The sequence below is a fragment of the Calypte anna genome, chromosome 2 (genome assembly GCF_003957555.1).
Source record: "Calypte anna isolate BGI_N300 chromosome 2, bCalAnn1_v1.p, whole genome shotgun sequence".
Classification (NCBI taxonomy): domain Eukaryota; kingdom Metazoa; phylum Chordata; class Aves; order Apodiformes; family Trochilidae; genus Calypte; species Calypte anna.
The window spans coordinates 45,339,076-45,351,959 of record NC_044245.1 but is presented as its reverse complement, the minus strand read 5'-3'; the positions used below and the strand labels follow the sequence as shown (position 1 = coordinate 45,351,959).

The 12,884-nt window shown below is 41.0% G+C and overlaps 1 protein-coding gene across 1 annotated transcript in view; it reads left to right on the top strand.

The window, feature by feature from the left end:
* The window catches only part of VOPP1 (VOPP1 WW domain binding protein), a 62,294-nt gene that overhangs the window by 31,623 nt on the left and 17,787 nt on the right, over positions 1 to 12,884 (top strand). The window contains exon 2 of the mRNA XM_030446339.1: positions 9,182 to 9,240. Coding sequence (XP_030302199.1) covers positions 9,182 to 9,240 — 59 coding nt within the window. The remainder of the gene's footprint in view (positions 1 to 9,181; positions 9,241 to 12,884) is intronic.

Here is a 12,884-nt window from a genome sequence, read left to right as displayed (position 1 = left end):
CAATTTGCATTGCAACTATTAGAGGAAGCTGAGACTTTGGGGTCCCAAGAAAATTCACTTTTATGGATCAATGTTTGAGCAAGGAGAATGCTCTAATTTAACAAGAGAGGGGACATGGAAAAAGCTACCCACCTCCAGCATGTCCTTTATCAAGTTGAGAAGTGGGGTATTTGAGGGATTTGAGTGGGGGATTTGATACAAGACATGGCTGCTATACCAAGAGATTATTTGAATTTTTCTGGTTATGTAAATCCAGGATCTCTATCTAGACAGTCATATTTGAAGCCTGCAGTAGACACTTCATCTTCTTTTGTTGTTTGTTTGTTTCCTCCTTCCAGAAGCCCATTTTGAATGTGAAATCTCAGGTGATCAAGTCAAACCAAGGAAATGCCAAATGCTTATATGCTTTTAATTGAAATGAGGAGATTTATCAACACTCTTAATGGGTTATGTTGAAATTTGAAAAATGGAGACATCTGAGATTTTTGTTTAGATACATTCAGGCTTCTAATAGAGGAAGAACCAAATGCCTTATGCAGGAAGTTACTGCATTTGGAAGAAGGCTTTGTCATTAGTAGGCTGACTGGAAGGAGCTGACAATTTCCTGTTCTAGTGCTTTCATAGGAAAGACTCCAAGGGCAAATGCTTTGTATTTCTTCCTGCTCAAATAAGTAGTTGTGACATACAGCTGTTGGATTTGTCTTACTGAATTTTAATAATCGTATTCTATCACTATGGAAATATATTGGACCAAGTAGAAATTTAGATTCTTGGTTAAATTCAAAAGGCATTGATGTTTCAATCCACTTGGTGAGTGTCTGTCCAAAAGCCACCTCCAAAAGCATCCTCCAAAATAGAGGATGTCCCTGAAAATTTGAATTGACTTATAAAACAAATACAAATTTGTGACACTTGGTCAAACTTTTCTGCTATTTCTTTGAGGAAGGTTCTGTCCTGAGAAGGATTCCTATTTTCTGTCAATTAGTAGGAACTTTAAGAGACTGTGTGCAAGAGTGGAAAAACCCGATTATCAGTCTGGATGAGCCTGAATAAGCTTGCAGTGTTCCAGGAACTGAGTCCCAAAGCAAACAGTTTTCTGGACTGCAGCATGGAGATGATTATATATCAGCATTCTAATATTGCCATTAACATAACTCTATTCAGTGAGCTAGCCTTGCAGACCAGACCATACTGACCTTTGCTGTGTCACTGTGTGAGTTTTAGTGTTTACCTTAAGGTAGCTTAAACTAAAGATCTGATGTAGCTGAACTAAATGAACTGTAGTTCCTTCTAGAACTGTTTCTCCAGCCACGGTTTGGTTGTTAAACCAGGTTGGACCTGGACCATAAATTACATCTGTGCTTTTCCCTTGGGAAATTGAGATGGGTTGTGAGGATGTGAATGACACAGTAATGATGGCTGTTAATGAAAGCATTTGTAGCTAAGCATCTGATAATTCACTGTTGAGCAGGTGGGAGTTCACCAAGAACAAAGCTTCCCCTGGCAGAGTTTTTAAGTAGGGATTTCTCAAGAAGTATCTGGATTCTGACTTGCTAGGGTTTTGTAGAAACTGTTTTTCAAATCACAATGTTTCCAAGGTAACCTCTTTAGTCTCCACTATATTAAAATGATCACTTATTAAATACACATGTGATGTGAATAATCTGATTTAAAATTAACACATATTCCTAAACTCAATGTAATACTAACCATGATGAGTTTCTAGAATAAGCTCTTGAAGGCAGGAACTTAGCTTGGCCTTGCATACCTTACAGAAGAAGAAGCACTTAGATGATATTTCCTGATTACTAATATCTTTTTTTCCTTACACTGAGTGTGTGATTGGTCGTGATTGGTCATCTTGTTTCTTGAAACTGAGGAGCTGCTGCTTTTAGTGTTACAGATGTTTTCAGGACTTCAGAGTACAAAGGATTTTAATCTGGTATTTGCAATTTTGGAATACATTTCTCTATAAACTAAAAAGGGAAAAGTCCTAGTTAAATAAACAAATATTTTATTTTCCAATAACTCCTCATATGAAGGATTCTGAGGAAGATGTGCATCACTGGATTAAATGTCAAGAATGAAAAATAAGAGTTGCAGGGAGGGGAGCAAGAGTTGCTGTGATTATGCAGCTGCACTCTGTCCTGTCAGCTCTCTGGCTCTCTCTGGTTGTGGAACAAATGAGCTCATGGGGAATGCATAGCATCAACAGAACAAAGCCTGCTAACTCCCAAAGCAACTGCCCTGCATCCTGATGACTGTCAAAGAAATCTATCCTCCTGCAGCCTTTGGACTGTCATCGCTTAACTAACCAGCATCTGTATTGCACTGCCTCGATCTTGTCTGTGCTGCAAATGAGTGAGAAAACTGAATTCTTAATCCGTCTTCCTTTGCTCAGTCTTTGCTTTGATTTTATTATTATGGGAGATGAAGGATGGCCCCTGAAGATTTAAGTACTAGGTAATTTAAAGCCTATTTTCATTCTTGGGGTGGTAAAGTGAGAGAATGATATATACATAGGAAAGAGGAAAATTTGCCTGTTCAGTAGGAACTGAAGGCAATGAATGCTGGCATGGTTTTAGATAAAAACCCAAATCTACACTTTGTGCATAGTAGTACTGTAGATAGTATCAGTTCCTGGGAGAGGGGAGTGCCTACACATGGTTAGGGCTAGAAATGAAACAAGCTTCCAGTTTGTAGGCGTAGGAAAGCAACTTAGATACCTATGCCTTGATGGTGATACTGGAAGTGTTATCTTGTTCATTGGAGGTTTAAACATAAAATCATTCTACCACCTTATCCTTTTGTCTGTAAAACCTGGTAAATGCTCTGTTTAGTTTTTAAAGAGTCTGAGTGTAGAAGTAATAAATTTCCTTGCTCTTGATCTTCCTTTGGATTTCTGAGAAATCTTGAAGATTGGATATGATTGTTGCATGCAAGACAGTCAAATCATAGAATGCTATGAGTTGGAAGGGACCTTAAAGATCATCTAGTTCCAAGCCCCCTGCCATGGGCAGGGATATGTACCACTAGATCAGGTTGCTTCAAGCCCCATCCAGCCTGGCCTTGAACACTTCCAGGGAGGGGGGCAGGCACTGCCCTGGGCAACCTGTTCAAGCATCTCATTACCTTCACAGGAAAATTTTTTTCCTCAAGTCTAACCTAGATCTCCCTTCTTCAAGTTTTAAACCATTGCCCCTTGATGCACACCCATGTAAAAATTCCCACCCCAGCTTTCTTGTTTGACCCCTTCAGGTATTACAGAGTTTCTATAAGGTCACCTTGGAGACTTCTCTTGTCCAGGCTGAACAACCCCAATTTCCTCAGCCTATCTTCATAAGGGAGTTGCTGGAGCCCTCTGATGACTTTTGTGGCTTTCCTCCAGACACATTCAAGGATCTCTGTGTGCTTCTTATGCTGGGGACTACAGAACTGGATATAGTACTCCAGGAGGTCTCACAAGAGCGGAGTAGAGGGGGAGAATCCCCTCCTCTGACCGTCTGTCTGTGCTCCTTTTGATGCAGCCCAGGACACAGTCGGCTTTCTGCACTGCAGATCTCTGAGGTCCCTTCCAACCCGGCCAATTCTATGATTCTATGATTGACAGCTCGTGTTAAGCTTCTGGTCCACCATCACCCCCAAATCCTTCTCGGGGCTGTCCTTAACCCTTTCTCTTCCCTTCAGTGTGTTGAAATATTGTGAATCAAGTCTCATAGCAGTGCTGGAGGTGTTAGATGGGTGGTCCATTACCTCGAAGGGCCGTACAGCCCGTTGTGTGCCCGGGGGTGGTGCTGGGGGGCCGGGGTGCTGTCCGCGGTGCTGAGGGCGCCCCGAGCCCGGTTCAGCTTGGCTCGGCCCGGCTTGACCCGCTACCGTCTGCTGCTGTGGGAGGGAGGGAGCCAACCCCTGTCTTAACTAAACTGGCCTCTGGAAAACCAGGTCTTCAGCTTTTCCTTTTTGTCTTCCTTTGCCTTCCCTCCCTCCCTCCTTCCCCCAGGAGTCTGATGAAAGGGTTGTATTCAGTTGAGCCATGGTATCATTCCATGACTGAAATGAATTCCAATTTACTGCATGAAGATGGAAAAAAAAATTAAAATAAATGAGGTGTGCTCCTGAAATGACATTACAAAGGATATTTGTATTTCTTTTGTGGGAAATATTAATGAATCTAAATATAAAATAATGCTTTGTGATAGACTCCTATCTAATGCTAATATATATTAGAATATATATGCTATAGCATATACCCAGCTGAATGAGAGGTAATAGCCATTAAGAGAGTCATCCTGCAAGACTAGGACCCGTTTCTGTCATATCAGTATTATAGGTAACACTGTAAATACCTGCTTTTTTCCTTCTGAATCTACCTGTTTGGTTTCTTATCATTGTAATGCATAATGGCAATTGCATGTAGCATCTAGCTTTTTGTCTGGTTAAAAAGAAAGAGCCACACCCTCAGTTGCTCATAAGTGATAGGGTTCCATTGAGTTTGTAATTGATAGTAGACCCGTGCTTCCCACAGAATCTGGCTTTGAGCAGATGTCACTAACTCACTCTGCATGTTCCTTCAGCATACAGATAGCAATCACGCTCCCACTGCCCTCCACAAACATGCCTGTCCATAGCAGGCTGCTTTTTTCATTGGCACCTGTAACAGGAAAAGGTCTGTACTCATATTGGAAATTATTTACTATCTGCAGATGAAGCTGTAATTGTTTTTACTTCTTAATTATTATTTTCCAGTTCTCCAATAAAGCACTGAGTGTGAATTCACCACAAGAGCAATTAATTGATCAGATCTTTTTTTCTTTTTATTGTCCTGTGGACTGAGAGATAATGATCTGCAATGTGGAGGATATTCCTGCTAGAGATAGTATTTCTGCAATTCCTGCAAAGCATAGCTAATGATCTGCAGAGTACCATCTGACATTCAGTGAGGAGGCTGCCTGCTCTATTTTCCCCCACACCATGTGCCTGTTACATATGTACTTGCATTCTGTATTTTATGGTGTGATCAAAACCAGTCTTTGGTTAGTGTTTCAGTAACTTTTCCTTCTCATTGTTCTTACTGGCAGCAGTAACATTTGGAATTTGCAGTCTGTGCCAGGAAACACATTTTTCTTCTTAAAGGAAATCTGAATGAATTTAGAGGCCTCAAGAAGGGATGGCTTAGAGTTTATGTTGCTGCAGTCTGTCAAAGAAGGCAGGCTACAAGACAGATCCTAGTTTATTTAAAAAACAACAAACAAAACCCCAGATCTTGCATTTTTATTCTTTCCAGGTACACAAACTTAAGGAATGTATTCAAGCATGTGACTAATTCACATACCATTAATTCTGTAAAGATTACACATGCACACAATTAAACCTGCATAATTTATTTTGAAAATTAACATACTCTTATATCTTTATTGTGTAGCTGTGCCAAATTGTTTATAAGCAAAATGTGAAGAGTCTTTCTCCTAGAAAAGTTGGAAGCATCAGCAGGGCTGTACCAGAGCTTAGTTTAAAAAACATAAACTTTTGGGGGTTTTTTTTGCTATTAGTGAATGGGCAAATGGCTTCTTAAAGATATGAACAAATGTTTGTTAGAAACTCTGAGGTGGACCCCTTTGTAGAGGAGCTGGTGGAGTGGACACCAGGCCTGATGTTGAGGTCCTTTTGTATTGCAGTAATACGAGTAATCTTCCTTTTGTTTCTGTTTTGTGGACTGCAGTGAGTTTTGCTGCCAGCTGTGGTTTCTTGAGGGTTTGGTAGTCTCAGGCAACTACCAGAACCCCATTCTTCAAAGGCTATGTGAGGATGAGAGCCTGATGCTGATGGTATACATGCCCTCTCATGCTTGTGTAGCTCTCCACAAGCTGAACTAAGAGGCTGATACCACTCGGAAGAATAATTTGGACCTTGGCAAGAGACAGATGACCACAGCCTGCTTCCGAGGGTGTATGAGGGATGGGACAAAATAATCCATATCTGTACTGTGTTCATCTACTCCTACTTAGTACCTTAGTTCCAGAGACTCTCAGATCCTTAGAGACAATGATCATAGTATCATAGAATCATAGAATTGGCTGGGTTGGAAGGGACCTCAGAGATCATCAAGTCCAACCCTTGAACCACCGTTGCGGTTGCTAGACCATGGCACTGAGTGCCACATCCAGTCTCTTTTTAAATATCTCCAGGGACGGAGAATCCACTACTTCCCTGGGCAGCCCATTACAATGTCTGATCACCCTCTCCGTAAAGAAATTCTTTCTAATATCCAACCTAAACCTCACCTGGCACAACTTAAGACCATGCCCTCTTGTCTTGTTGAAAGTCATCTGGGAAAAGAGTCCGACCCCCACCTGGCTACAACCTCCTTTCAGGGAGTTGTAGAGAGTGATGAGGTCTCCCCTGAGCCTCCTCTTCTCCAGGCTGAACAGCCCCAGCTCCCTCAGCCTCTCCTCATAGGGTCTGTGCTCGAGTCTCTTCACCAGCCTGGTTGCTCTCCTTTGGACCTGCTCCAGGACCTCGATATCCTTCCTAAACTGAGGGGCCCAGAACTGGACACAGTACTCGAGGTGTGGCCTCACCAGCGCTGAGTACAGGGGCATATATTTATATATATTCTCATCTTAGCAGTGAATTCCTGAGAGGCCTGCTAACCAGCAGTGAAGATGGTGCCACCTGCTTTATGTTGGGCTTCACTGGTGTGAGGTTGCCACTGAGATCAGTAGGAGTGTTAACCAAGCAGGGTCTGCAGTTCTTCATCATGCATGTGTAAGCCTGTTTGATGTGTGTGTATTGGATTCAGCTCTGCTGTTCACATTAAAGGTCCACTTGCTTGTCTGATTCCTGTGTAGGAGAGCTGAACAGCTGCCGTGCAATATACATACCACTGTAGTAGCAGAAAAGGAAGATTCAGGATTGGTACCTACTATTCAGGGTGCCACATATAAGGACAGTTTGTGCACTGAAGAATTTCTAGTGCAGATCTAATCCCTGTAAACTGGAGAGAACTGTTACTTGCAAAACTTCCCTAGGCTGGAGCCTTTCTAGTGATAGCTGTAAGCATATTGGCTGTCTGAAATAGAGTTATTAAAAGGCAGAAACAGAAATTTTACAACCTGGGAGATGAGGAAGGTGGAATCTTACCAACTAATTTTAGAACTTGTAAAGCAGATTAAAATACAGAGAGTAGAGTGAGCAGAATGAGTGCTGAATATAAATGTCGTCTTATGCTTGTAAAGGTTACGCAGGCTCCGTGTGCTCAGAAATATTGCTGGGAAAATATCAGTTAAAGTGCTCAAGACTGACAAAGGCTTTAAGGCTGTTGAGGTAAATGGTGAATCATGTTGGCTGAGAAACAGGAAGGAAAAACACTTAATGTTGTACACCTCAAGCTCGACTCTGAAATCGGGCTTCCCAAGGGGCTGACCTACAAGCACCAGGTTTTAAGCCAGGGTCTGCTGATCTGCAGACTTCAAAGGTAAAGAGCCAAAGTATTTTTTTACTGGCTCAGCAGCAGACCTGCTGAGTCTACAATGCATATGTGTTTGTAGAGTGTTACGGAGACAACTTGGCATATTCCTCATTTTAGGGTGAGAGGAAACAGGAAGCTGGTGAAAAGATTCAGAAAAAAAGGCTAGTGATATTGGAAATTTTGAAGGAGGGGCTTAAAACAGGGGGAAAGGCAGATGTGGAGATAGATCTCTGAACACCACTTGCTTCAGCAGCAGCTGCAGAGCCCTCCTGCGTATAGTGCCTGAACCACAGCCTTGATTTGAGAGGGGAACAAGCCTCTCCACTCTGTTTATTCCAAGGAAAAAGCTCCACTCCTTTCAACAGAAGTTAAAGCTTGTGCATCCTGAAGGCTGGCATGAGGTTGTTGTATTAGCAGAAAAGCCTGATCACACAATCAAAAGCATCTTCTACTCCTCTCATCCCTTTTACCAGTCTTAACAATTAAATCTGCAGCAGTTTGTCTTCATGGACTGTAAATGATCTATCTGTGACTTAGCTCATCAGATGCTCATTAAAGAGCTTGCAATCTTTGTTATGCATGTGAAATGAGAGCCGGGAATCTAAAACCACTTTGTCTTTAATTGGATTAATTTAGTATTTTGGGATTTGGGGAAGCTTATAAACTTGTATGAGCTATTGCTTAAAGGTGAGCTGCCAAGTGAACATGAAGGATGATCTAAGCACTGCCACTCCCTGCATTCTCCGAGATAGGGTGTCAGGTGTGAGTTGCAGAGGGAATTGTTGTTAAAACCCCTGGAAGATATTCCTTGCAGTCTCCCAACATTCTGGCTGTGTGTCATCAGGTAGTGCAGCTTGTGGTGGAGAGCTAAGACTGCAACAAAGGTGGCATTTTAGTCTATCAGTGTTAGTGGGATACACACAGATATTTTGTGGGTTGTCTGTAGACTTTGGCCTTGACATCTGGTTTTCTTTTTTAAGCGCCGTTATTGTTCTGAGCTGCTGTCTGTACTCAGGCAGTGCCTGGAACGACGTGTGCTTCCCACGTTGCCTGCACACAAATGCTGAGAAAATGCCTGTCACCATCCTTTAACAAGGATACTCTGGCAATCTGCAAAAGAGAACAATCCCCCTGGGCTGCAGAAAGCAGTTTCCTTTCCCTGGTACTTTAATGAGCCCTTGAGATATTTCCAAACTGTAGGAAGAGGAAATGGCATGGATGTTTTTCCTATTTTTCTCTTTTCCGAGCCCAGCTCCACACACCAAAGACTTCCAGAAAGGCAATTCCCTGTAGTTTTTGAATTTACATTGTAGCCTTATGCATAGTGTCATCAAATTGCTTATGTCTTGGAGGCCTCTTAAGTGACTACAATCACAACAGGGTCTTGAGTTCTCATAGTCCGGTTCTGCCAGGGAATACCTGCAGCTGTATCCTGTGTCTGGACTGAAACTATTGACTTTGGTTGTGAATCATGGGAAGCTATGGGGCCCCACAGACAAAGCCCTGTGTAAGGGATCTGAACCCTGGCTGAGCTTGCTGCCATTTCCATGAACTGACTTCCCAGTTGCTGTGTGTGTGAAGACTGAAACCTTCAGAATAGAAACCTTTTCTAATTGCTCAAAGTCACAGTATTTAGAAATACTCTGTGCTTGTGTTTATACTTGTACATTCTCCTATGTAAATATTAATAGCATGTTTTTTCTTTCTTTGTAGTGTACAGAGGCGAAAAAGCACTGCTGGTACTTTGAAGGATTATATCCTACATATTATATGTAAGTAGTCATCACTTTTTTGTTTTCCAGTGTTCAAGAGAGGATTCATTTCTGTAGGCTCTTTGAGTGTTGTTCTTTCACTAATTATACTTTTACCATAGCTTCTCTGAGCCTTTCTAATTTAAAAAGAAGATGCAGTAAACTTCCCTCCTCCTCCATGTCCCATCTCCTACCCTTTCTCCTTATTAAAAAAGCCTACAGATTCATTTTACCGCAAAATCCCGGTGACCTTTCGATTCAAAACAAAATGAAACATCTTAAACAGCTCTTATTTCAGAACGCTGAAAAGGAAACTTAAGTAGAGCCTGTGAGGACAATTCTCCCCTTGTTTTGAACCAGGGCAGGTAATCAGGCAGAGTACCACGAATGCTTTGGAAATAAGTTTGTCACTGTTGTTTAATTTAGAGAGTCGGGATCATTTGTTATCCATTTGTTAACTGTCCTTTTGTTAGGTGGCATCTACATTCACGTCAGGCTTGGGTGTGAACCAGTTGTCAATGACCTGTAAGTGCATGATAGAGGATCTCTGAATTCTAGTGTTCTGTTTTTGTTGTTGCTTTGACTTTAAAGGCAGAGGAAATGTGTGGGTGGGAGGTATCCTCCCTGTGGATTTGGGGGCAGAAAGGAGATAAATGTACTAAACTTTGTTCCTGGGTTGTATAGGTTTATAATTGCAAACACCTGTAAACATAAGTTTAAAGACAAAATAAAGTGGGGTGGAGGAGTAGGTAGCAGCATTAGATCATTTGTTCCCTGAGCAAGCTCTTCCTTGCTGAAGGATTGAAAATTACTGTAATCTTTATGCTACCCAAGAACTTTCCTCCCTTTTCTTCTCCACCTCCAATTCATCTGCTAGGAATGGGAGCAAAATCTTTGATGCAAAAAGCAGCCAGGAAGCCAGGCGAGAAACAAAGCTTACTGAAAGAATGAAACACTGTGTGGCTTAATCACATCTGAGCCTGAATATTAACTGCCTAGGAGGTGTTTGAGTGTAGAACTCACTGTCTTTTTTTTTCAGGTGACTGAAATGTTGAGAATTACTCATAAAAGGTTGGCCAGAACAGATGGGTGAATTTAAATAAGTTCACTTTCTTTGCATGCTAATAACAACAGGACCTTAGTTCCACCTACATCTTATTTCTTTTTGCTGCAGTGTGGGAAAGAAGATGGGATGGTTTGAAATTATCAAAATCCCACTGTACCTTGTCATTCAGGAGTGTGTTACTCATCCTTACCTCGGTGTTCTTCGTATGTTTTTGCCCACACACTTTGGAAGCCAATGTTTGTTTCCCCTGATAGTACAAAGGGATACTTGGATATTGTGTATTAGCTCAGACTCATTGTGCTACAGTTAAACACATTCTGAGTTCTGTGAAAGCAAGGGTTACAAAAGGGAGGCTCATTATCTGCAAGTGATCTGGTACATGCGAGGCTGCTTTCTCATTGGTTTCCTTTTCAATATTATTTTACTGTCTTCCTTGTGTGCCAAAATGGTTTATTTTCTAGAAAAGCAGTGTGTTTATTTTCCAGGCTATCAAAGAGGCTAATTATAATTGCACACAGCTTTGAACAGTGGAAGGAAGACGTTTATGAGAGGAGCTCTGATGTTGATGGGTTGTTGGTTCGTTTTGGGAGATCTTTTAATATGGAGGGGAAACTCTTGTATATTGGCTATGTCAGGTCAGTCAGAAGACTGTTACTAGTGGTTGTGTGTGTTTGTAGTAGATACTGCAGCACCTTGTGTTATCCAAGTCATTGCGTAAACCTGTGGTGATTGCCAGTCTCATGGATAGTTTAAGTAAATGGAAAAAAGGAAGGGGGAAGGTGTGTGATTATTGTGATGAGTGTCATGTTAATGCTCTTGTTGTTATTGTGATTAGGAGTTTAAGTGGGGAAGAAGAAACACTAAGGAACTTTTATCTGGGAATGATAAAGCTCAAAGTATAGATTATGTGTGACAAGTGAAGAAATGTGGAAGTGAGGGGAGAAAAGCGCATTGGAACCCAATAAGTTTAAAGGGGGCATGCATCAAAATGATAGGAAGGTCACTGAAGTCTGCAGTGCCTGGGGTTTCCTACTTAGTAACTTCTGCACTTCAGTTTCTGCTGTCTGGCATCCCCAGCTGCTTCCTGCCTTGGCTGTCCTTTTCACACCTGTATGGTGGAGGAGATCCACACCACGAATCCTTGGTGTTTTAGAGTGAGCTCCCCTTGCTTTGGCACTTGTTTGACTCTTTGCTGAGTTAGTTCAACTTCCTAACACTACAGAAAGTTGTTCATTTTAGCACGTTGAAGTCAGTGTTGAATCAGCTTGGTACAGTTTTTGGTGGACAGTGGTGAAATGGGAGTATGCTGCATCCTGAGGGGGAGGAGGCATGAATAGAATCTTCTTCATTAGCATATGGTTAGATATTAAATCATCTAAAGCCATAGTGTGTTACTTTATCCTGAGAGCGTCTCCTTTGTGCAAATCTAGATCAGGGGTGTGCTGTAGTGAAATGGGTTTTATTTTATCTTGCAATTTCTGGAAGAACAGTCTGTAGGAAGCAGGTACATTTAGTCAAATGAGTTCACAATAGATTCCATTCCTTTCTATCACTGATTTTCTGACAGAAGTTTGTTCTACCCAGTTAACATATGTAGTCTGTCCTTTGGTCTTGAGACTATCTTTGGAGACTTAAGAAACTCACAATGCAATCCTTTTTAATTACTTCCTTATGATTTTGGTCCCATGCATGACCTCCTTCTTGGAGACACTTTGTATTATAACGAAAAATTGTCTTGTCAGCTCTGAAGTACCAAGTCCTGTGTCTATTCACAGATCTAGTGTGGCATGTTTGGACCAAGACACACCTGGACTGGCATGTCCCTGTGTCTTCTATCTCTTTCTCTCCTAGAAAATGGCTGCTTCTCTTTAAATTGCCCAGAGTAATAGAAATCCAGGGTGGAGTGTCATATAAAATGGTTGTTTACTTTTCTCAGAAGTTTAAAAGCAAGATACCTGAGTTAATCTTTCCTGTAAAAGCTCTACTTCAGCCATCAAACAACAGAGATAAAACTGTCTCCTAAGCAAGAGGAACACTGGATAAGAAATCAGTGTGCCAAAGTAAGTGTAGTGGAAATTCAGCTAGACTGGGGTGTAAAACTTGCAGTGATAGGACTGTTCATCTTTTGGAGCTTTGTTGGGCTTTTTTCTTTTCTTTTTTTCTTTTGTTTTTCTTTCTTTTCTTTTCTTTTTTTTTTCTTTTCTTTTCTTTTTTTTTTTTTTTTTCTTTTCTTTTCTTTTCTTTTCTTTTCTTTTCTTTTCTTTTCTTTTCTTTTCTTTTCATTTCATTATTTTTATTATTATTATTCAATCTGTCTTCCAGTGTAATTATTAAAAAAAAAAAAACAAAACAAAAAAACCCAAAACTTTTAGAGATGTTGCTCAAAGCTTCCTTGAAACTCATTGGTTGTGCTTTCTTTATAATTAACAGCTAGAGCAAAGGTTGGAGGAACTGAAGGTTTTTACAGAGCAAATGATACATCTCTGTCCAAATGCTTAATGGTATTAATACCTTTTTAAATTTATTTTTCCAGTGAACATAATTATTCTAGACTTCATAAATAAACAGTAAGATTTAAGCTTTTTACCTCAAACATGTT